The following is a 25732-nucleotide window of genomic DNA, read 5'->3' as shown; positions in this document are numbered from 1 at the left end:
ACAGGGTCCCAATATTACCTTGCAATTAGATGGAGATTATTATGCAGACTTCTAATGACTGTCTGAGCAGTCACTTTCCCAGAGCAGGCTTCCAAGGTATGCAACAACTTGATTTGGGGGTGGGGAAGAGAACTGAAATAAGCTCTAAAATCAAAAGCTTGAAGTTGTTGCTCAGGAATAATGTCAGAACCATGCTTTCAGAAGTGGCCCTAAGAAAGGCTGTCGTGCACTAAAGTGTTGTTGTTGTTGTTTAGTCGTTTAGTCGTGTCCGGCTCTTCGTGACCCCCTGGACCAGAGCACACCAGGCACTCCTGTCTTCCACTGCCTCCCGCAGTTTGATCAAACTCATGCTGGTAGCTTCAAGAACACTGTCCAACCATTTCGTCCTCTGTCATCCCCTTCTCCTTGTGCCCTCCATCTTTCCCAACATCAGGGTCTTTTCCTGGGAGTCTTCTCTTCTCATGAGGTGGCCAAAGTATTGGAGCCTCAGCTTCAGGATCTGTCCTTCCAGTGAGCACTCAGGGCTGATTTCCTTAAGAATGGATAGGTTTGATCTTCTTGCAGTCCATGGGACTCTCAAGAGTCTCCTCCAGCACCAGAATTCAAAAGCATCAATTCTTCAGCGATCAGCCTTCTTTATGGTCCAGCTCTCACTTCCATACATCACTACTGGGAAAACCATAGCTTTTACTACACGGACCTTTGTTGGCAAGGTGATGTCTCTGTCTCTGCATCAAACTGTCACACTTCTATTGTTAAAAAAATCTCCAAAACTCAGCTTCTCATTAGAGGCCCAAATGCATTACAGGCCCTAGGCAGGCTAGAACTGGGGAGGTGGGAGAGCTCCTCACCTTGACCCTATTGGGGTCAATAAAATCCTTCTAAGGGCAGAACTTTATTTGCTATGTGTCCCCTCAGCAAAGGGTTTGGAGCAACTCACATTTGCCAAGGTGATGAAAAGGGAGCACCTGAAGAAGAGAACGGAGGAGGTTGCATAACCCTTCCAAAGTCACGCGTTTTCCAAAGCAATCTCCCCTCTTCTGAGCCATTTCTCTCCCCACCCTTCTTCCCCCAGCTCAATTGCTTCCAGCTTTTTTTTTGGGGGGGGGGAACTATGTCAAAATTGATCTGGGGGGAGAGGAGAATTTTTAAGGGAGAATCTGCTGGTGGGGAACAGTTAATCTCTACTCTACAAAAATGCCCCCCAGCTGGTCTCCACATTCGGATTACGAGTGAAGCTCACAAGGAAGCTTGTGTTTGCCTTGTAATATAGATTTCCCCTCCTCCCCCCAAAACCAACAACTCTGCTTACAGTATAGAGTCCCTCTTTTCTGCTCCTTAAACTGTTCCCTTTAAAGGAGTGCAAGATACTGTTTCCTCTTCCGAGATGGCGGTTTACCGTTCTGAACACAAACCTATTTTCTCCATAGAAAACAGGCACAACAGGCTGCACTTTAAGAATGACTGAAGGCCATATTAAGCAGCGGTGAAGGCTACCCTGATTGTAAAATGTATTTGGATTCTGCAGGACGTAAGATAGGATTAATAGTCCTGCTTCATCCTGTAGACAGCAGAGATCCCTGTCTGTGATCCTTGCCCCAGATCAACTCTTTGCAGCCAGACTTACTTTTATCCAGCTTCACAATCTCTTCCTGTGCCTCTTGGCTACTTTTGGCACAAACAGCCAGGATTTTCATTGCATAGCCATGTGTGATCTGCCCATCTGCCTAGATTGGAGTAAAAAAAGAGGCATCCATTAAACGTCTAGTTATGCACTCTGGGGCTCGGAAATATACAACAAGGCCCTCAGTTCCAGAAAGTTTATGGGTGCTTTATGACAAGGCAGCAAATCATGGGGTATTTAGGCATTCTGAGAGTAATAATTTTCTTCCATCTTTACATATATGAGCTCCTAATTATGCCCAGACAATGCCTCATAATCAGATTCAAGCTCTAACACTACAACAGTCTGTGACCTCTAACAGGAATATGGGCACTCCCAAAGAATATGCAGTTCTAATGATGCTTCTTATGGTTCATTTCCATACATGAATTGCTGATAAGGGAATAAATCCATCCAAGGGATGGCTTCACTGCACATTAAATAGAATGTATAAAAGGTCTCTTCTTTCAGCTTTCATAGGTACCCGGACCATTTTCTCTGGGCCGAAACATTCTTTAGAGGTGAAGAGCTAAGGCCACGAAGTCATCCAACACTCTGTAAATTATTTTCCTTCCTGTGTGCTCCTGCTAAATTTTGCTTTTCATTATCTTATACTTATTCATTATATGCAATTCATTATATTATGCATGCAGTAGCCTGCATGGGTGAAGATGGAATGGTGGCAAAAGTGGGCACTGACCTCATTGCTGCCATGCTAAGATGCCAAAGGAATGCCTAGAATTCTTCAAGTGGTTGCAGACTGGATATGCTGGGAGTGAGGCACAGCAATGCTATGAATCTCATACAGTTTCCAAGCATCTGCTGTGACTCTATCCAGACATAATAGTTACGTTAAGAGGTAAGGTGTCTCAACCTCCTCACTAAACTACAACTTCTACAACTTCTGGTATTCCTGGGGTATAGCTAATGGGGCCTCCCGCTGCTGCTGCGCCACTGCCATGCAATTTCTGTTCTCATCCTGAAGCAAAGTTCTTAACCAGAGGTACTATTTCTGGGTTAGCGGAGTCTGTAACCTGAAGCGTCTGTAACCCAAGGTACCACTGTATAAGGCAGGGGAAGGGCTGCAGTTCCTTTGCAAGCAGAAGGTCCCAGGCAGAGCCGTAACTTGGGGGGGGGGGGCTAGCCAGGTTTTATGCCCTGGGTGAAGCCTCCAGAGGCGTGCCATTGAGGCTCCCAGCCTCAATGTATTGTGTCCACAAATACACATAGGGGAGTGTCATCACCCCTGGTCCTAGGTTTAAATCCCAGCATCTCCAGGTAGGGATGGGAGAGAGCTCTGGCTGAAATCCTAGGCAGCCACTGTCAGTCAGTGTAGATATCATATGACTCTGTATAAAGGCAGCTTCCTATGCTCCTATATCCCAGGTTCAACTATACCTTCACTGTACAGGGCATTGTCATGAAAACATTGACCTCCTAGATGTTATAGAAACCTGAAACTGGCGAATTACCTTGAGAAATCTGATCATTTTCCTCACCACGCCATCTTTTATCGCCTCTTCCCGTGCCTCTGGACTTATTGGCAGGATGTGACTTAAAAGCCCAACTGCTCGCTTAAGGAGAAGAAATTTGGAGGTGGCGGTAAGAGAGAGAAGTTGATTTGTCTTCTTTCAAAAAAACAAGCTATCATATTTGTTCATGTCATGGTCCTTTGCTAGAGCTGACTGGACCTTTTACTTTTTTATATTGCTGGATAGATACCGTCAAGGCAGAAAATAAAACAGCAAGCCAATACTAAACATTTATTATCTGGAAAGGAAGCTCATTATGCCTGACAAACTGTGGCTCTTCGTTTTGGTATTAATCTGAGACAAAGCATAGCTCAGGCTATAGGAGGACAACTCCTATGTTTATTTGTGCTTCAATTCCCAAGCTAAAATCCTTAGTTAAAGCCAGAGTGGAATGGCAAAGGCATCACAGTTGGGAGCAAAGAGAAGTGACTCCCAAGAAGGAGGAGGATTCACCAGTTACATACTGCTACTTCATTTCTGAGCCATAATCCTCTGCAGGCAGCCTGTGGGCATTCCAAGCTAGCCCCTGCTTCTTTCCTTCCCACTGCCTTTGCCCCCAAACCTTTTTCTGCTTCTGGCAACATCCCAGTCCCAATATGCATGCTTCCTCAAGAGACGATAAGAATAGACATAAGAGCATTATGCAGGCAATTTATAGCCCTCTCTTTGTTAAAACCAAAGCCAGTACAACATTATATAATACATAATAATATACATATATATAATTAAACCTCAATAAGAAAACAAATTTACATCACAGCACTGTGAGAGCAACAAAACACATTCATTTAATATTAATTCTACCACTTTCCTTCAACTCAAGTACCACTTACTGTCACAATTCTTCCCTCTTTACAGTCAAAGAGGGACATGCATTTCCCAGAAATCTCTATGGCAAAATCCTGAAAAGAACCAATAAGGTGAGAATGTCAGCTGAGAACAGAAGCTTAATTACTGCTCCTAATTACTGGATTAGCAGGAAGGCCCCTCTGAGGTATGACATATAACAGTGCTCTAAGTCACAGGGCAGTAAATTTATACGTGGACTGGACAGTTTTTGATTCAGATCCCTTCTCAGTGACAAAGCTTGTCACTACGGACTGCATCCAACATTCTCCGTCAGCTAAGTGCAAGGACTTGTGTAGTAGCAGACCAGTGAGTTTTAATGTAACACAACAGAAGAATGCAACAGCTGCACCGGAGGAAATTCATTGAACAGCATAATATGCCACCTATTGTGCAACCAAATTACCAGCAACCTGCTCATATATTCTCTTGGCAACAGCGTTCCACTGGCCCAAAACATTGAACAGTGAAACAAGCAAACAGCTCAGTGACTTTTAACTCCGTACTATACTACTTCAGATACAACTCTATGTCTCATCCCAACTTATGCTGCCCTCGCCTTTTTTCTCAAGTGTCATGTACATGGATGATGCAGTTGTATAATTTTAAATAACAATTACAGTGGACTCATGTGCAATTGCAAGAGCCAAAAGCCTGATTTTGGCAAAACAAAATAAAAAATTTCCTTCCAGTAGCACCTTAAAGACCAACTAAGTTAGTTCTAGGTATGAGCTTTCGTGTGCATGCACACTTCTTCAGATACACAATTGGGTTCCAAAGAGAGGTTCATCATCAGGCCAAGCAGTGCATAGAGGCACTCTGGGTATCTGGTGGCCTTGCCTTTGTTCCAGCACTCATCCTTCACAGGGAGAAGACAAAATAAGCACACTAGGTATGAGCATGCACACGAAAGCTCATACCTAGAACTAACTTAGTTGGTCTTTAAGGTGCTACAGGAAGGAATTTTTTTATTTTGTTTTGACTATGGCAGACCAACACGGCTACCTATCTGTAACTGATTTTGGCAAGTTATAGAGGTGCAGCCTCTCCAGAATTTAGATGAAATTCCTGGGTGTATCCATGACAAAAAAAAGAGGTCACTGGCTGGTGCACCTGTCCTTAGGAATTGGGGGTGGGTGGGTATAGGGGCACATTCTGGGAAAGTAAAAGACTACACACAGCTTCACAGCTGCAGTAGTAGAGGTGGGAAGGCTCACAAAAGGTATTCAATTCAATTCCACTTTGGGAAACCAACAAATCAACTAAAGGATAGGTGAGAGAGCCCAACACTTTACCTGAAGGAGCAAATTGGGTTCCAAAGAGAGGTTCATCATCAGGCCAAGCAGTGCATAGAGGCACTCTGGGTATCTGGTGGCCTTGCCTTTGTTCCAGCACTCATCCTTCACAGGGAGAAGACAAAATAAGCACACTAGGATTTCACAAAAACTGTTGAGGTATGTGGAAATCTCAGTGTCTGGGGCTCATAGATTCCTCATATTTCCTGCTCCAGGGACTATGCACTCCCCTTTTGGTCACTCATTGAATCTGACCACTCCTTGGGGCAGGCAAAGCACATGATTTTACTTAAGAGGTCCTGGGTTCAGGTCCTGGCATCTCCAGATGAAAGGATGAAAAGGAGAGCCCTTGCCAATTACTACACAAGCATTAATGGACTATTTGCATCAATGGTCTGGACTCAGTATGAGGCAACTTCAGGTAGTTAGTTACATGAGACCATAACACCGTCGTAGATCCAGATAAGACAGTATGATGCTATTAAAACAGTGACAGGTTGTTAAAGGAGGTCATCTTTCCATTGCAAGAGGAAAGGAAGATTTCTGGTTGGGCTTCCTTTCTAAGTTGACGCCTTGCCATGTGGGGACTGAGTTCCGTGATGCTGGCATGGCTTCTGTGCAGGCAGCAACGCTGGCACAGCTTCGGATTGGCTGCAGGAAGTTTCTGCAACCAATCCAAAGCCTCGTCGCCCGTGCACTGAAGTAAACCCAGCACGGCCATGGACGGAGAGGCCAGCAGGCTGGCAGCGGGACTGGGCTGTGCCATGGGCATCATGATGGGTGCATCGCGGGGCTTCAGGCAGAGCTTGGCGCACCTGCTGGCCCCACGCCTGACACCCGGCTTGGAACTGCTGCTGGTGGCACGCTCGGCGGCCACGTTGGAGCAGCTGGTGGGTGAGCTGCGCACCTCCTGCTGGTGCTCCGCATGCGCGGCCTGCCTGCTGACCTGGCCTCGGATGATGGGCCGCAGCGCGTGGTGTACACCGCCTGGGAGCTCCGTGGGGACGGGCCAATGAAGTGGCTGCTACTAATCAACAACGCTGGTGAGTGGGTGCCGCCTAGACGCGCTCCTGAGCGTGTGCAGAGTGCATTCCTCCTCCAGGTCCGGAGGCAGCTGCGGGATCGGCTTGTAGGGTATTTATATTTTTCAAAATATAGTCTGGCCCCCCACAAGGTCTGAGGGACAGTGGACTAGCCCCCTGATGAAAATGTTTGCTCTATAGGGTCATTTCAAAAAGCCACATTTAAAAAAATGACTCTGAAGCTTTGTAACTGTGATTGCATCAACATTTGGGTTTGATTATTATTGGGTGGAATATGTCTTAGCAGCTCAATTTTGCATTCAGTATTAACTTTTGTGTTTTATTTAAGAAGCAAGAATTAAATATTGAAAATAGGGCAGCACAATAGGAGAAGCAAAGGTAGGAATAGGAGAAGGAAGCAACCCCAGCCCATACAAGATGGGAGGGGGCAAACCCAGCCAATGCAATGGAGAGCATGCTGCCAGGTCACACCTACTCACCAGAAAGCTCAAACAGGCCTGCCAGCAATCTGGGCTTTCAGTCATCTGCATTCGGATGACCACGTCTGAGCACATGTCTCCCATGATGGGAATGCAATGGGCGAGGCCCAGCTCGTTCAGTGTCTCAGCAGAACTCTTTTGAAACGAGTGAAAACAGGTTGGCACAATGTGAATTTTGTTGTATATCCACCCATAATACTCCACAACCAGACTAGAAATTTTAGAAGATTCCCTCTCTACTGAAAAATAATCCTTCATTCCTTCATTACAGTATTCGGAAATGAACATTCCTGAGGAAATGCCAAATCTCTGTGGGGGCAGCCCTGAGATCAGCAGAAAACAATCCAACAATGTAATTTTCTTTTTAATGGAAACGGCTTCATCAAGCTGTTATGAGGACCTCATGCCATGTCCTTGTCACTCAACTCCAGAAGCAATGGAGGGATTTCCAGGGCTACTGCTTAAAACAGCTGAATCCCAGTGTGCAACACTAGCCATGAACAAACTCTTTCCCCACTGCTGAGGACAAAAATGGATGAAACACTGATGAGGGACAGAAGCACCTTGGGAACCTAAAGTTCTATCTGAATTGTCTTACCATGATTTAGTATTTGTAAAAGTACTTAAAACAGATTCTGGATCCCTTTTCACAGATCCAGAGAGTCAGACTCCATGGTGATTCCTGTCTCAATGCACCAGAGTTAGGCACAAGGGTATGGCAAAAGAAAAGCAACTGCCTAGCTTACTCAAGACCCAAACTCATCATGCCCACCTGCCACCTTCACAATCTCTCTGACAAATCTGGGAATTCAAAAAGGGCTTCAGGAAACATCCAAGCTACCCATTTGTTTTTTCTTTTTCCTTATTCAGCCTCCAATTATTTCCAACTTTTCACCCTGCCTATCATCTTCCAGATCTATGTTAAGCATTTCAGTTTTAGCTGTAAATAATCCCTGCAGAAATTTGAAATGAAACAAAGCTGCAGCATACAAAATGGACAAAAACAATGCTTTGCAGCAAAATTCAGGAAGAGAGAGGTTTTCTTACCAGTAATTCTATGAATAGTGGTAAAGCCTCTGTAGAGAGTTTGATACGGCACTGAATTTTGAACCTGGTAACAAAGTGAGATTGATCTTTAGACCTTAAGAACACAAGAGCCGGCTGGATCAGGCCAATGACTCATCCTGTTCTTACAGTGGCCAACCAGATGCCTGGGCTCTTGTTCTTCCACAGATGACTGGAGGGACATATTAAGCCTGCCAAGCCTTTCCAAACAGATGCCCAAACCTCTGACTCAGTGTCATAATTCACTAAGACAAGATATGGTGATGAACACTAACTCAGATGAGCTTGAAAGAGGAACAGACAAACTCATGGAGAACAAGGCCTTCAATGGATGCTAGTCATGATGGCTCTATGGAATTTCCATTGTCAGAGACAGCATACCAGTGCCAAACCCAGGTGGGCTCGTGTATTCCAACATTCTGCTTCTCCCAACAACCAGCCAGATACCTCCAGGAAAGCCACAAGCAGGGCTTGAAGTCCAAGGCCTTCCCTCATTGTTGCTCCCCAGCAATTGGCAGGCAGCAATACATTTCCTCTGAACAAGCAAACCTCCATAAAACTATTCCAATCAAGATGACTCTTTAGAGATTTGCATCTTAGTGGTTGCCACCTAGGTCTTCTCAGGCATAGGGTGCAAGCCCTGCCCTGTTAAAGCAGTCTACAGTTTAGTCATGAATGTCAGGATTCAGTAAACTACCAAAGCTAGTTCTGAATGAGGAAGGAATCTAAGGGCAGCTTACTTCTCCTCTGGGACTAAGTTGGTCAGCAATTTCAAGGCACATCTAGCTCTGCTGTCAAAAACCTTGATGAAAGACATAAAGATGTGTAGCCACCTGAAAAACAAAGCCAAACATGTCTTGGGTCAGCGAGATAGCAGAGGTAAGCAAGCAGGGTAGAATCCCGATTGGGCTGCTTAAACCTTGGATTTGCATTCCAAGTCACCTTGAATTTTTATTTGTACTAGGCACCTAACAAGAGAGGGAGAGGGAGAGGGGGGGAGAGAGAGACAGATAGACAGAGAGGTGAGGAGGGAAGGAGGGAGAATAGGACTAAGTTTAGTGAGTTCTTATCACTGAAAGGAAACAAACCCAAGCTATACTCAAAGCAATCACTCTCCCAATGAAAACTATCAATCCAAGTTTCTCTGATGCACCTTCTTTCATGCTAAGAAAATCACATGAAATAGCTAGAGTGAGTGGGTGAGACGAGCAATTCATTGGCGTAGACAGGCAAATTATGTCATCTGGAACAGTAAGCGGTCAGTGAAGTGTTGGGTCTTTTCTACAGAAGTGGACAAAGGAGTCTGACTCACCAAAATATAGCTGCATTATGAATAGAAATTCTATTTTTAAAAAAAAATGTATTTGCCTCAGTGTTGGAACTTCATGTTATAAAGTGTTGGTACAAGTGTTAGAAATGTCTTTTGTTCCTCTGTGATTTCAAAATGATGTATTTAAACTTATGTCATTCTTCAATTGGGGGGGGTCCAAGTTAAAAACAGCAAATCGAAGCAGATTATCCCTTTTGCACACATTTTAATGCTGCACAGTGGCACTATAATCCTAGAAGTTATTGATTCCAATTTCCAAATTGACTAGCACAAGCTTGAAACTAAAAAAAAAATTGATGCAAGGTCCAAATGAAGCACAAGAAGAATGCAAGTGGATCTTTTTCTCCAAGATCAAGTCAATAACTAAAATCTGTCCTGATTGCAGTTGGAAGCACATGCTTATATAAGCAATTGTAGTGATATGCCTGGTATCTTAACTGCAGAAATGTGCTTCAATATGAGATTTACCACATTTTGCAAAAGTAAGAATTTTATGTCCCTTGCGCTTGACTATCTGAGTAGCATCAGTTAGGTTAAAAAAAAGTGTTTTCCTTCACTCCTAGCATTTCATGCACTGGCTTAACAATCAGGTTGTTAGCACAAAATGTCATCTCTGTCCTGTGTATTATAGCCCTAACGAGAGCAATGCTCTCAGACACACTGGATAGACCTTTAAATCTCTTGAAGAAGCAGCAAGAGAGAAAGCAGCTGCAGCTCATTCACTCCCTGGTCCTGACATCTGCCATAGCTGCAACGTAGCACACCCAGAGAATATAGCAGATATGGTAGAGCTGGGAGAGAATAGATAGGAATTCAGTCTGCTGCTGTCTTGGTGGCTCCATCACCCTCAATGCCAGGAGAATAGCTTTGAGTCCTGGACGGCTGCAAATTAATCTACACCTCACCTTCTGCTAAACCTTTGCAAACTGCTGCTCCATCCGCCATGTAGGGCTATGGCAAAACAAGACAAGCTTAAACCACACTTTCCAAGCAGGCAAGAGCGCAGCCTTTTACCATGATACCAGGTGGGACTTCTTCAACACACTGAGCTGCCTTTTAATTCCTGGCTAGGCTTACAAACAATGCAAAACAGTGAAGTATTTTGCTTTTAATTACACCACTGAGATGTCATCTACACCAGAGACTGTGTTTCTTTTTTCTCGGCGGGAATTTTTCTTTATTACCAGCAAACTTATTACTGTGGGTGGGAGGACCCAGGGAGATCGATGTGCGTTTCCCCAAAGAAATTAAGGAGCAGCCATTTTGCTTCAGCTTGTCTATAAGTGCTTTGCCACTTCTGAACTCTGGTGCCCAGCACGAAGGAGACAAAGAAGAAGAGTTTGGATTTGATATCCCGCTTTATCACTACCCGAAGGAGTCTCAAAGCGGCTAACATTCTCCTTTCCCTTCCTCCCCCACGGAAAACACTCTGTGAGGTGAGTGGGGCTGAGAGACTTCAGAGATGTGTGACTAGCCCAAGGTCACCCAGCAGCTGCATGTAGAGGAGCGGAGACGCGAACCCGGTTCACCAGATTACGAGTCTACCACTCTTAACCACTACACCACACTGGCTCTCTGGAAGGAGCTATTGCTGAAGGAGGAGGGAGCAGAATCTCCCTACCCGCATTCCTTTTCCTGCTTTCCACCCAAAGGGACAGCCTTGGTGTGTAGGATTGGATGAGCACAGGGGTGGGGAGCCTCATGCCCAGGGGCCAAATACAGCCCTCTGGGCCTCTCTGTTTGGCCCTTGGAACTCTTACAGAGTTCCCCTCTTCAAGTGCTTAACTGTGACTAGGTCTCTTGCTTGCCTGGATGGAGAGAGGGGTGAGAGAGATACAAGCAGGCAGACAGACAATTCTGGTGCTTGTGTGGCTGGAATGTACCCTTCTGTCACACCTATTATTCTGCCCACTTTTGCCTCAAGCACCCCTAACATGTGGCCCCTGAAGGCTGCCCATGAGGGAATGTAGCCCTCAATCTGAAAATTGCTCCCCACCCCTCAGTAAGTGGCTGCTTGACAAAACACTGAAAGTGAAGTGCAAGCCCCAAGGCCAAATGCAAGATTCTTCAGAAACTGGAAGTCAGACTCAATGAAGACAAGCCCAATTCCCAATCCAAAAGCAAAAGATGCTGAAGGAATGCTCCTCAAACTTTAAAAACCAAGGTCCCATTCCAAGCAGTCTGAAAAGCTAACACTGGGACTGAAAATACGTAGGATGCTTGTACTGCTCGTAATCTCAGCTTCAGAGACTGAGCCTCAACATGACTGTTTCAGCCCCGACAATTTTTTTTGCTCTTCCTTGTTTCTGCAGAAGGACTGGGACTGCTTAAGCAAGCCAGGTTAAAATACAATACCTAGTTGTGTCCAGGTGTCGGACCAAAAGGATCCTCCCATTCTCTGTTTCTGCATAGAGAGAAAGCAGGGCTAAGCACTCTTCTTGGATTTTGGGCACCTCAGAGAGCAACAGAGAAGGAAGTTGTAGGTTGACATCAGGATGAGTGAGAAGCAGGCGCTGGTTCTCCTCTGGAAAAGAAAACAAGACAGAAAATTTCAGCTTGCTCCACCAGGTGCTCTGAAAGTCTTTTGTCAGCAATTTTGTCTCTGTTCCAAAATCACTCAGCTATGTGAGCACTGCTCTGTCATCTGCTTGAGGGATATGTCTGTAGGAGTGATGTAAAAGGAAGAGTGTTCTGTCTGTACTCTCCATTACTCCCTTTCCCTCCCTCTCTCCTCCCTCGTGCCATTTCTAAAGGGCAAATTATATATCTCATTCATACATGAGAAGCAATTCACATGTCTCTTTTAGTCCTACCTTTCAAGCATCACTGGAGGACACAAGAAGTGCAGCTTAAGGCTTAATTTGAACAACTTCATGCTCCAGAAACTTGTCTAGCTTATTTCTCTCTACCATCTTTTTGAAAGTCCATTCCCTAAAGAAAGAAACCTCTGGTCCCTCTGGCTGTATCCTACAACCATCTCATTTCTGAGAACATGCCTTCAGAGAAAGCTTGACGCTAGCCGGACTCCTTTGTCTAACACAAATGTGAGACTGAGCCATGTCTAACCATTTCAATCTGGCACTGACACATAACTTAAGTCAAGGATTTTCAGAACCACACGGACACAAAAGACAATAAGATGATGCAAAACCTCTCCCCTGGGGTAATCTTGCTACACCACTGCCATTATTAACTGCAAAGGACTATTAGTTATTAATAGCTAATAAAGTGCTCCTGAGGTCCAAGCACAAGCAAAGAGGAGGCCAAGGTGGGAGTTCCCAGAAGTATATAAGAATATAAAAAGTTTAATGGGCAGAAGCTTTGTGAAGGGCCTCAGGGAGTTGTTAGTGGGAAATCCAGAGGCTCACTGCTAATGCTGTACTTGCTGTAATTACATTTGACCTGCAAATCTTGGTTGCAGGATCTTGGAAAGATGAGCACTCGCAGGAGTGAATCACTGAAAACAATGCTTCCAAGCAGAGTCAAAGCCATATTCATAATACATTAACAATAATTGATGTTGCTTACCATTGTCTTTGCAGGCTGCTTGCCACAGAAGGAGAATGGAAATAAACAGCTCCACTTCATCAGGGGATTTTGTCTTGGTGTGGAAAACCCTGGAAAATAAACAGGTTCATTAAATATCAAGGAGAGGGGCAGGTCCTAGGAGATGTGTTGGTCCCACAGAATAAGGAAACATGAAACAAGTGAGGCACAGCCTTTTGTTTGGACAAACTGGGGTTTAAAACCTTGGTGCAGGCTTTTGAATCATGAAAGGTGCTTTCTCAGGCTGGATGTTGCCCAGCCAGGCCATGTATTTTTTTACACAGCAATGTTCTGCTGGCAAAAAAATTGTTCCCCCCCCAAAAAATGTGACTCAGGGCCACACTAGCAGAGAGTGCAGGATTTTATCTGTCTACTTAGAAAGCAAAAACTGATGGTCTGTCTCAATATAAGGCAGCTCCTATGTTCTTATACCTCAGTTCTAAGCTTTAACATTTCTCCAGGTGCCTGTTTTCTCCCAGAAGGCCATTAAAAGATTCTTCCCATCCTAATGGATTGAATCACTGTGGACTTCAAGACACCATTCAAGTTACTATTACATTTTGCACAGACGGCTTTTGCTCGCATTCACTCATTCCACTTACAGCTCCCCTGGATCCCTCTTTGTTCTGTTTTCCGAAAGAATTAAAAAGAAATCAGCAGTGAACAAATGTCTTTGATCTCCTCCAGGCATCAGATTTAGGCAGCTGAGAGTAGCACTTAAAGTCACCAGAGTTATTGCTTTTCAAGAAGTACAACTTAGCACATTGCAAAAATGAAACAATATGAAGCAATGAGCTCATAAATCCTGCAGGAAGATCCTCTGCTTTGATTCTAAAAACATTAAAGAGATACTGAGAAAAAGTTCCAGCAGTTAGAGCAAAGGGGGCCTGAACTCCCTTCCTGGTGAAAATCAGCAAAGTGTACACTGCCTTTGGCTGAAACTAGTGGAGGTCTTTCGCCTTGGGTGAATGTGGCGCTTTAGAACTCCTAGATCTGATACCCTTTTATGTTATGCTTTCCTAACCTACACTTACCCTCAGGCTTGACAAATTAAAAAGACTAAGCCTTTGGAAGGAGCATGGAGGATGCACCAAAGTTATTTTTCCTTTACACATCCAAAAGAGCAGATTTTTTGTGTGTGCAAAGGGTCACCTAGAAGTCAGTAAAACTTTGCAACTGGCTGCCACATTATCGGCTGATCAGCCCACCTGAATTTCATACGGGCGATTGTGTTTCTTGGAAATAGACTTGCTATTGCTCTGGCCTGTAACACCCTTCTGTTCTCTTCACCTGAGAGACCTTACCGTTGTACGACTGCGTTGTCATTGATGATACTGAAGCCATTGTTTGTCCTAAATAAGGCTTGCTCAGTGCCTGTAACAAATTCAAAGATCATCATGTCAGAGAAGTATCATGACATGCTCACCCAATACCCAGAGATTAGAAGCAAGATCACTAAAGTCAGGGCTGACAGAGGGAGCAGCAAGCAGCATAGCACACACCACTCAAAACAGTGTTCTTCGAGGCTTTCAGTAAGCAGCATTTCAGGTCACAAGTGCTGAGCACCTCTCAAACATATGCACATCCTGGGGGTACTCACAGTCTTGCATCAACGCAGTCAGAAGCCTAATCCCATCCGCATAGTACAGAATGTTCTCATCAGGGATGCGGAGCTTCTGGAGCAACTCCTTCACTGACACAGCTGTGTGTTTTCCAGATTCAAGCTCCTCCATGGCCCTCTCCTCCTCGTGCTGCCTTTTCTCCTCCAAGTCTACTTGGTGTATGTAGTCTGAAAATCCAAAGGGGGGGGGGATGTAGACCTAAACAGGACACATAACCTATAGCAAAAACTAATGGAACGGAATTCAGTGAACGTAAAGCACGGTGTTCCAATTAAGTGTCGGGTCCTGGTGCTTAAGTAGCAGCAAGCCAAAAGTACAAACATCGTGTTTCAAAATACAGGAAGCTAGTTTAAAGTCGACAGCAGGATGGCAGCAGCAGGAAAGTGAAAGGCTCTTTATACTCCTTACCTTTGCACAGCTTCTCTTTTCCAGGATCAATGTCTAAAATCTTCAGGTAGCATTCTCTGGACTGAAAGAAAAAGGGCAAGATTTTACAGGAGGGACAATTACAGGAGATCCATCAATGGGGGATTTCCTCCCAATGCAAATACTGACTTCAGAGGAAATAGGTTAAATTTAAAGAAGGGCAAGAAAGGGTTACATTTTCCCCTCCATGCCTGCTCTGAATCTATTCATTATCAAACATTCCTGTAGACAGGCACTAGAAAGGAAATTCTACTTTTTCTCCTGGGTATCTCCAACCCAGACATGGATCAACTCCTTTGCTTTTCCTCCCTTAGAATAGAGACAGCCAGTGATTTAAAATAAAACCCATAAAAAAGCTTTGCAACATTTTTGTCAGCAAGTTAACTGCAAAAGCAGCAAACCTACACATTCTGAACATGATTTCATCAGGACCAGGCTGCTTAGCATACCTTCTTTTTGGCACTCGCCTTTCTTTCTAAAAACATATAAGCATGTAAGAACAAACAGAAGTCAGCAGTGTGAAAACCGAGAGAATTCTGGATAACTGTCTAAATGAATGTTTAAACTGGAATAGAACAGATATGAATGCCTAAAAGTCAACAGGTCTTACCTTACTGTACTGCTTCTGGGCCAAATATGCTTTCCCCATGTGGAAGAGAGCTTTGATGCATTTTTCATCACACTGTATTGAACAGAATTATTCAGTCAAGCCTTCAGCTATCGGTCTCCACTATTGACCTGGCACTACACAATAACGGCAACAGTCAATTACTACAAACTGACAGTTGTTCCGTACCTTTAGAGTACTATCTTATAACAAAGTGTCCCACCGAGCCAGGACAAAGTCCAGGTACACAGGAAGCTGCCTTATACCATGTCAGACTATTGGCCCACCCAGCCACACTGACTAGTAGGGTTTCAGGCAAGGGACATTCTTAGCCCTACCTTGTGATGCTGTTGGGGATTGAACCTGGGACCTCATCTATGCAAGGTAGGTGCTCTGCCCTTGAGTTCCAGCTTTTCCCAGACTCATAGGGAAATGCCATGCTAACCAACTGCCTACCACCCTTAGAAGGAATGCCACTGCAGGATGCTAAGGAGCCTGGACTTTGGCCATGATTCAAAACACAAGGCAGCCAACAAAGTTTTTAAGAAACCACATTCTAGCCACTTGAAAATGTCTCCAGATTGACTGAAACAGGGTTTCCCAAACTTGGGTCTCCAACAGTTTTTGAACTATAATTCCCATCATCTCTGACCACTGGTCCTGCTAACTAGGGATGATGGGAGTTGTAGTCCAAAAAGAGGAGGAGACCCAAGTTTGGGAAACCATGGACTGGAGTTGAAGAGCTGGTAATGGTCTGTTGTCGTGTTTCTTTTTCAAGCCCTGAGCACAGAACGGTGAACCTGTGCAGCAGGTATGTTGTAATTAGAAGGCAGCGATGCTTCTCTTGGGGCTCAAGAAGTGAAATCAAATAGATTGATCTAATTCTTAAAGGTGTCTGCTATCAGGACATCTAAAACGCTGTTCAGCCACCCTGGCAGGAAATTATACTGAAATGTGGTCATCACTTATACTGACAGATACTCACCAGACTTTTGAGGAAAGCAGCTGTTTTGCTGCACCTTTGCTGGCCTGCTGTCTAGTGCTTCCACCCTCACCCCGCTAAATCAACATCACTTATGATATTACAAGTGGCAGGAAAAACAATCTTTCAGAAAGCTTTCAAGGCTTCAAATCCTAAGTGGACATTAGTCTTTCTTCTCATCTTAAAGGCAAATGACTGGGACAGCAACACCAACATTGGAAGACAAAGGAGCTTTTGGCTGCAGGTACTTACAGGATCACAGCCAAGGACAACATTCACTCAACATCCACTCTCAGGCAGGGCTGCAAGAAGTGGCGTTAATGTGCCTTCTAGCTTTGGGAGTGAACAGCCCCAAACACAGAATGTCAAAAGCCAGTAAAGACTGGCGGGAGATGAAAAATCCTAGTCCGATCAGGATATAGGGCTATACCCTTGGAACCCTGACAAAATAAGGAGAAATTATTCATCGAGAAAGGACAAAGAGAAAGGAACTGAGTTGGGGAAATTCACAACCAGATTAACCCTACGGCTGTGAAACTGCAGATTCTCAGCCAAAAACAGCAACATCACTCCCACCCACATACAACATAGAGGACCTCTTGGAAGAGCACTTTAATCTGCAACTAATAAGCAAGCTGTCTACATGGGAAGTAGCAGCTGGAGTGCATTTCCCAGGCAATCCAGGAAAGAGTTGCCTGGCATAACTCCTCTTCCAGCTCTGTGGCGGGACAAGCTGTAAGACATTCTATGGAACCCTAGCATAGGAATCCTCCAAGGAAAACACAGGGTGCCACCTTGGCAGGCCAAGGAGAACAAATGCCTGAGGAATCACTCCAGGTGGTCATACAGGAGCCTATGGCTGAGTGAATCTCACAGGGTGACTGCATAAATACTGATGAGAGTGATTGGAGGAAAGAGCCCCAGCTCACGGAACAGCATCTGTTTTGCATGCAGAAGGTCTGCGGTTCGACAATACTGAGCTAGCTGGAACAGTATTCTGACTTCCTGTACTCCTGTGTAAGTTTTGTGGGCTTTTTAAAGAACCAAGAAAATCAGATTTCAAATGGCAGCGGATCAGCTGGTCTCTTCTGCCTTAAGTGAATGCCACAAACTCATGAATATCTTAATATATCTGAGGTGACACAATTGAGCTTTGTCAGCAATGCACTGCTTAATGGAAATCAGGATTTTAAAAAAAAATCACTTAAAATGCATCATCGTTCAGCTCTTCCTTGTTCCGGGTGTCAAGTGAATATGTCAATGTCACATATGTTCGGGGAACTGAACAAGAATATTAATCTTCAAGTTTTACACATATCTTAGAAAGTGTCACAAGATAATTAATTTATCATGAATTATATCAGTCTTTAATTAAATATTTGAATTGAAACAAATGAGAAATTGGGAGATTTGTTCCATAAAGGAGAGATATAAATGTTAAACCTCTCTGCTCTGGGACATCTAGCATCTCATTTAGGTTTTTAATGAAAAGTCAGAAACTGTGTCCAGGAAGACAACTCAGTGTCTCTTAAGGAAGCATTGGACTTAATTTTAATCCAGTAATCATAACCAATGCAACACCTTTCTTTAAATGCGAATAATTTTGGAATCTTCAGCACATTTTGACCTCCTGAGATTTCCATTTTACAGAACAGGCATGTGAACATCTACTGGACTAGATGGTGCATCTAGTCTAGTCACCCAAATACCTCTGGGAAGCCCACCAGTAAGGTATGAGAGTAATGGAACTCTCCCCATTTGTGATAGCCAGCAACTGGCAAGGGAGGTAATATATTCAAGACTAGTAGCCTAGTCATGATAGCCATTTTACCACCAGAAATATGGTTTGAGAGAGTGACTGGCTTGCCTAACAGCAAGGACCCCTTGATCCAAATGAGGATCTTCATCTACCTGGCCTGACTGTCACCTGCAAGTGCCATCACAAAGCAAGAGAGAGGTTCATGGCAACAAAGGGTCATGAAGCATAGAGGTTTGGAAAAGCATGAGAGTTTTCTCACGATGCTCTAGAATAGCTACTACCTCCCTGTGCCATGAAAAGTGGCTCATCTGGCTGCCTAAACTTTCCTTGGGGTACTTTTTTCTTTTAATGGTTGGTTTGTATTTAATAGCTTGGAAGATGGATCTACCCAGTCCCTCCATCACCTGTATTGTCTCATTCACACACCACTAGGCTGAATGTACCCAACACTTTCCCTCTTCAGAACTGGCCAGCTGAGAAATGTAGGGGGTCTCTTACCCTTAAAGCCCAGTCACAGTCACTGATAGCTTTTTCATAGTCCTGCAACTTGATGTAGGCCTGAAACAAAATGGATCAACAGAGGACTATAAGTTGAAGTACAGTTGCTAATTAAAAGACAGGTCATTTTTGTGAGTCTTTCCTTGTTCAAAGTATTCAACTGATCTCAGCTAATTAATTAAACTCAATTAAAGTGATAAAACCTGCACACATTCTGGAAAGGCTACAAAAAGTAACCCTTGAGAGATGCTCCTTACTCTCCCAGGCACACCTTCACAGAGTCTTCAATTAAATTAAACCAGAGAAAACAGGGAGAGGTCAAAAAGCATTGAACCCATGATCAGAAAGGGTCCTCTATGCCTCTGGGTTTAAGGCAATGAATTACAGCCCTGTTTCAATTATTGTCAAAAGCACCATTAATTAGAACAAAAGCTGTTCCTCCTACAAAGGCATTTAAGAGTTAAGGTCCTAAATCAGAGGAATCCGACTTTTCAAAAAGTTGCAGGTCAAAACTACAATATTACAGATGTGTTTTGCATCAGTTGGCTGTCCTGTAAGAGATGAATCTAAGAGTTCGTGACCAACCACATGATGTAATAGCCTCTTAAAATGCTTGACAAAATGACAGTACAGATCTGGAGAGTTCCACTCATGATGTGAAGTGCATAGAGTTCTTTATGAAGGATGAGCAGCGGCACTTTGCGAGCTTTCAAATAATGTGTCCTGGAGTTTTTATGCTGCTAGTTAGGCACTGTAGTGGACAACCTGGTGACCAAGATATACCCCAAGGGAAGGGAAGCAACTTGCCCTGACACACCCCATGCTTTCCAGTGTGTAAAGCCTGTCAGCTCCCCAACCCTATGACATGTTGGGACCAGGAAAGCTTGGTTCACCTGCTAATGGATACTCCGGAACACACACACACACATACAGACAAAAATATCTAAGGACTCTGATATTTTAAGAGCCCCCAAGGAGCCACAGATGCACACTGTCTTACACCACTTTTGTACCAGAGAATTTGGCTTCATTTTTTAGCATCTTTCAGGATGTCAGCAGTAGCCATGTAGCATGCCTGAGTTGCATCCCCTTTAACAGAGCAGAATGCAGGATAAGTGGAATTGAATGAGCTTTGTCAAAGAGCAGAGTCTGCAATATTCTGCCACTAACTTTCGGCCATATTTTCTCCTAGATATCCTATTAATATTCATTGTTGAGAACATGGCAAGAAATGAAGCACATCAAATCCTATTATAAGGAATGTGAAAGGTGACGCGAGAATTGCACAGAGCTGCTTGTAGCTCATTTTGAACATGCTTAGACTCTAGAAAGGCCCACAAAGACTATTTCTATGTTCTCATTAGAAGGTGCTGAAGGTCTGGCTACATTTCAAAGGAGCAACTGTAACACACATTTAGCTGAATTATTTGTGCCTCCAAAGGGGTATTGGTTGGAAATAGGGCAAACACTTTGAGTTTTACCTTTGGTCTCCATCCTGCACTCAGCTATCACCTGTGGCACCTAGAAGCTGTCAGCATGTAACAGAGGCCACACCCTGGGATACGACTTCGACTGGTCAGCTAAACCAGGTGAGGGTAGCCAATGGGTCTCAAACCCTTGGTTAGTTAGGGTCTTCCCCTGCATGTGAAGACAGACTCTGGCAGATTGAGCAGATGAAACTAATAGTGGGCCCAACTGTTAAAAAGGCAGCTACTGCACATGCTGTAGAGGGGGAAAAAAGGGGCGGGCAGATGGGGCTCATCAACCTGGGAAGGTAGGAGAAGGAAACACTGATCCTAAACCACCACTACACTACAGGATATCTTCAGGAGAAGAAAAGGCTAAGGATTAAACCCTATACAAATCTGGAGTGGAGTCTCCAAGATGGATGCATGGCGCCTTGTACGCCTCCTTCTGTCAACTCCTGCAGTCAAGCTGGTGCCAAACGTATTGCTCTTTTTTTCCCTTTGGACCACATCAGCGAGGCCAAGATGAGGGCCTTGTCGTCTGGGTAGACCAGGACCTCCATACACAGAGCTGCCCTCCACAGTCACTTACGGACTCATTGTTAAAATCGTGTTTATGGAAAACAATCTTACTCGACTATGAGTGATTGCCAAAGAAGAAGAAGAAGAAGAAGAAGATGACACACTGCCTAGGCTTGCACTCCAAGGAGGTCATGTTGGTGTCGCTAACACAGTGGTTTGACTTCACCCCCAGAGGTGCGCTTCATTATCTCTCGAGACAGACTAATGCCAACAACAGTGTATTCAAAACTTAGCTGAACACCACCCCTTTTTAAAACCCACTGTGCTATACTACTGGTAATCCCACCAATCTATACTTTTCTTTTGAACCTGTCATGCCTCTTATGTACGCATCCTTCTTATGTATCCATAAGAACTAACACAATTTATTGATTTCTTTACTTTACATATGCATATCCCACCTTTTAAGAACAGATTCGCTGAATGACAATTTACAATTAAAATAATAAAAGCAAAAAAATCTCACAATTAATAAAGCAGCACAGCATAAAAAGAAAGTAACCAATAACAAACAAACATATAAAAAAACATTTAGGGACAATGATGTTTTTAAAGTCCATGTAAAAATAGACAAAGAGGTGGCTTGTTGGATATCCCTGGGGTGAGAATTGCAAAATCTTAGTGTCAGCATGGAGAAGGCCCTATCTCTGGCACAAGCCCAGACAGCCTGATTTCTTTTTGGCAGGGCATGGGGCAGGGTACCTGAAATGGCAACCTTGGATGATATTATTATATTATTATTATTATTATTATTATTATTATTATTATTATTATTAATTGAATTTATATACTGCCCTATACCCGCAGGTCTAAGGCCATTTCCCAGAATAAAATCAGATTATAAAACCACAAAATTTATAATCAAAATAAAAACAACAACCCAATAGCCCAACACTTTTTAAAAGGGCATTGGGATGGTTTCACATAAGCAGAGAAAACCTTTCGAATATCCAGGTCCCAGATTGCTTAAGCAGATGATGCTTCTGACTACTGCACATGATTGGACATCATTTGAAATCACATAATTTGTCAAGCGTGAAAGTTTCAGTGGTTAGCACTGTTTGCTAAATAAACATGCTAATTTAGACAACTCTGTGGAGCACCAGAAAATGTGATGGAAATGGAAAATGCCCCTATGCCAATTCCCAAAGTCAAAATTTGCCTGAAAACGGGCATCACTGATGCTCAGCTGTGCAATTCTCATGAGAGAAGCAAGCGATGCGTTGGCAGATAGGTGGGTACTAGGAGGGCGATACTAAGCCAAGGCCATACAGTCCTGGGAATCATGCAACGCATAAAGAAAATGAATGCATTTCAAATGCAGGAAACCAGGCAGGAGTTGGTGACCCAATGTTATAAATGACTAGAATAACATTGCCATGTTTTCCTTCCAAGTTCATAATATTATCTTCCAATGTGAAAATAATATTATTTTCCAGATAAAGCATCGTTTACCAATAAACTAGGTAGTCTGTTTCAATTGCAACCATGAATCTATGGCTTTATCTTTAGCACTGGTTATATTCAGACTCAAGATTAGATCACCAAATCAACTATCCGTTGTGGGGATAAAGTGGTCATCATTTGTTGTTCTTGCCCCACACTGACCTGTGCTCTGTTGGTGTATAGCACCTGCATATCCTTTTGCTTCTTGAGGCCTTCAGTGTACTTCTGAATAGCCAGTGCATAGTCCCCTTTGCTGAAAGCATCGTTCCCTTTTTCTTTCAGTGCTGTGGAAATGATAACCAGATGCATAAAAAGCCTTTGTTAGGTTAGACCCAGAATGTTGGTTAGAAAGTGGGTAGGGTGGGGGGTATGAACCAACATCCTGATTCACAATAAACAACTAGGACTTGAGCTCCAAGATTCTCATATCCGGTTAAAACTTTCATTAACTTCCGTTGCCATTGCTGAGCTGTAATAACCTGACGTTATTAAATATTTGACCACCGTAAACTATATTTGAAGATACATGAGCAGTCAAATGATCAATTATTCTTTGACTATGCCTTATCAGTGCTGTTCACAGAATCTGTGGAGGCAGGACCCTCCTTCCGTAGCCTGAGGTGTGACCCAGACATTTTATGAAATCTTATATGTACAACTGTAGAACTGGTTTTTATTATCTTTTCTATTTTATCTCACGGTATGCTGCTTCAATAGCTTTGTGCAACCCATACAGCACACAGGCAACAATTATTCACATAATTAATATTCTTGTTCAAAAACAATTTTTCACCATTTATCAGATTTGTGAGAATAAGACAACTACTTACAAAATGCCATAAAAACTTATGTTATCTAAAATAAAGTGAACTTGCAGTATCAGATTTTACTAAGTTCTTACAATTTCTTGACGCAATTTTTGTTTTTTCTTGTTTTTTAGGTAAGTTCAAGAAGGTAGCGATGTTCCTGGTAGCTGTGAAGTGCAGATGAAAGACAGGGTGCCAGCGTTCTATCCCTGTTTCGCCCTAGCAATCCATAAAGTTGAAGAGCTGCTATTTCGTCCTCAGTAGTCTTGAGCCATTAATGTGTCTATTAGTGCTAAATGTAGTTATAGAAACAATTTCTTGGCTTAAGCATAAAGAACTAAATAGCTTAAGACTACTGAGGAAGCCCAGAAAACTGTGCTCAGGGAGTGGACTATCAGCCAACCCCAATAAATTGGCTCTGTCAATTACCTACCTTCTTCTTGAACTTACCTAAAAAGCAAGAAAAAATAAAAATTGAGTCAAGAAGTTGTAAGAACTTAGTAAAATCTGATACTGCAAGTTCACTTTATTTTAGATCACTTATAAGTTTTATGGCATTTTGTAAGTAGTTGTCTTATTCTCACAAATCTGATAAATGGTAAAAATTTGTTTTTGAACAAGAATATTAATTGTGTGAATAATTGTTGCCTATGTGCTATACGGGTTGCACAATCATTATTAACGGCACAGGTTGTATTTCTTCAGCAGCACTTCAATAGCTTTGGCACAGTGGTTTATAAATCTGTAAAATAAATAATAAATAAAATAGAACAGCTTCATCACATAAAACCAAGGTTTCTTTCTAGACAGCTCCCACCCCTTCCCCTGACATGTCAAAACCAAACTTACCATTTGCTAAGGCTTCATTGTGCTTCCTTTTCCTTGCTCGCTCTTTGGCATCCTTTTCTAAAATGGCCATGAAACTCTCTAAAAGCCAAGAAAGTGGAGATGCAAGTTCAATCAAACAAAAAGAGCTTGATCGCTTTGGAAAGGGGAAAGATGAAGGTAAAATTGAAGAGCAAAGCCATATCTGAGATGTGAAATGGAAATTGAAAAGGGCTGTTTCATTAATGTGACATCAAATCAGAACAGGGGTAATAAGCTTCCATTTAAACAGAGACCCATAGCGCTGATAGTGATTTTAATCCCTACATTTGAAAAAACCCACATTTCTAGGCGACAGGGTCTTTCTAGTTTCTGGATAATGAAGTGATTAAAAGATACTGAAAAGCACTTATTCACTGAAGATGCAAGCCATCTGGGCTTGTTATGTAGATGAATGAAACCAGTTCTGACTTGGGAATTTAAAAGAAAAAGTGGCTTTAATGGTATAAGATGTCTCAGGATTAGTAGAGACAACTGGCATTCCAGTCCCTCAACTAGATACAGGGAACAAGGAGCCAATCAAGGCAAAGGGGAAAGAGTCTGAGGACATGTCAACACTGCCCACCCCTTAACTCACGTGCAATTAATCGTAGGGCTCTGACAAAGAACAGCAGAATTGCTACTACCATGACACTCCGTCCTCACAGAGGTGTATGCAAGCTACCTGGATCTGATGGGGTAGCCGGTCTATAGGTTGACAGTAGACAGACAGCCAATCTGTGAAACAGGATCTGTTCCTTTTCACTCCATGTGTCCCCACAAACAAAAACAGCAGAGGAGTCTCTTGGGATACGGCTTTCTTTCAAGACCCACCCATATGTGGGCAAATGTAGAACCTGGGCTAGAGTTTGCTTACAATACATGTATGCATCCTTTGTTCTACCTGCATATCACAGAGATTCATGTAGTACTCCTAGTTCAAAATACACTGGAGCAATGTATTGAGCCGCTTACCTGGATTCATTGTTTCCTGCTGATCTGGCAAATCCTAAAAGAGGTACATCAAAGCAAAAAGTTAGTTGCAAGTTCGGAGGAAGAAAGAGCATGCTGCAACATACTGCTTGGCTGTGGGGGGTTTTTAATGGTACCTGCTGCAAGAAAAGAAAATGAGGCTGATTTTTCAAAGCCACTTAAAAAATAATAATAACCTATAATAACCTCAAAAAGAAGAACATTTTCAACAGCTGTCAAAATTAATTCCGCCAAGAGCATTAAAAGCCACGGGAAGGAAACAAAACAAACTCCCTCCCACCCAGTAATTCGGGGCTTAGGAAACTAAAATCAATTTGGAGAAGGATTTTGCAGACACTTCAATAGGGTAAATTGCCATTGTGGACTGACACTTTAAAACAGCAATAATGGCATGCTGTTGTACATTTCATAATTAACGTCCCAATTTGACGAAAACTCCTGCTTTCAGTGTTTTATTTGTTTTTTGCAGGGGGGGGTGTCAAGCTTCTACTAGCCCAGAATAAAAAAGTGTGTGAGTTTCATAATTGGAGCCAGTTTAATTTTGCTACAGCTGATTGAGGAAATTAGTTCGTCTGTATCTAAACATGCAGAACAATGGGGTGGAATGAGATGACAGAGTCCCATAGTGATAGAATGGTCAGACTGTCTTTAGATTGCAAAATAGGGTGAGATTACAGGGTCCCAAAAATGGCAGAATGGTCTGTTGCCCTTCAGGCTACAGATTAGGGGATGCCATTTAAAAAAAAAAAAACCCTTAGAAAATTAGCACAAGAAGAAGAAGGCTGGGCTAGAATGCTATTTTCAACTTGCAGGGTTTTTTTAAGGTAAAAAATGGCAGCCCTCAATTGCAGTCAGAAGTGGCATAGGCCAATCTACTAACAT

General features: G+C 43.1%; 1 protein-coding gene across 7 annotated transcripts in view; it reads right to left on the bottom strand.

The window, feature by feature from the left end:
• Positions 1 to 25732, bottom strand: part of TTC12 (tetratricopeptide repeat domain 12) — a 44727-nt gene that overhangs the window by 4235 nt on the left and 14760 nt on the right. For 4 of the 7 annotated variants that reach the window (XM_079954690.1, XM_079954692.1, XM_079954691.1 and 1 more), the window contains exons 4-20: positions 24833 to 24866; positions 23843 to 23920; positions 22350 to 22471; positions 18694 to 18753; positions 15458 to 15529; positions 14830 to 14890; positions 14400 to 14588; positions 14104 to 14173; positions 12782 to 12870; positions 11609 to 11777; positions 8664 to 8756; positions 7906 to 7969; positions 6859 to 6993; positions 5337 to 5441; positions 4029 to 4097; positions 3136 to 3237; positions 1628 to 1727 (exon numbers count right to left, since the gene is read on the bottom strand). In XM_079954690.1, the coding sequence (XP_079810816.1) occupies positions 1628 to 1727; positions 3136 to 3237; positions 4029 to 4097; positions 5337 to 5441; positions 6859 to 6993; positions 7906 to 7969; positions 8664 to 8756; positions 11609 to 11777; positions 12782 to 12870; positions 14104 to 14173; positions 14400 to 14588; positions 14830 to 14890; positions 15458 to 15529; positions 18694 to 18753; positions 22350 to 22471; positions 23843 to 23920; positions 24833 to 24866 (1612 nt within the window). Of the gene's footprint in view, positions 1 to 1627; positions 1728 to 2366; positions 2568 to 3135; positions 3238 to 4028; positions 4098 to 5336; positions 5442 to 6858; positions 6994 to 7905; positions 7970 to 8663; positions 8757 to 11608; positions 11778 to 12781; positions 12871 to 14103; positions 14174 to 14399; positions 14589 to 14829; positions 14891 to 15457; positions 15530 to 18693; positions 18754 to 22349; positions 22472 to 23842; positions 23921 to 24832; positions 24867 to 25732 lie in introns of those variants that run through there. The other 3 variants (XM_079954696.1, XM_079954694.1, XM_079954693.1) reach the window with 3 other exon arrangements.

The sequence above is a fragment of the Podarcis cretensis genome (assembly GCF_951804945.1).
Source record: "Podarcis cretensis genome assembly, chromosome: 15".
Lineage (NCBI taxonomy): Eukaryota > Metazoa > Chordata > Lepidosauria > Squamata > Lacertidae > Podarcis > Podarcis cretensis.
This window is presented reverse-complemented; position numbering and strand designations above follow the sequence as displayed.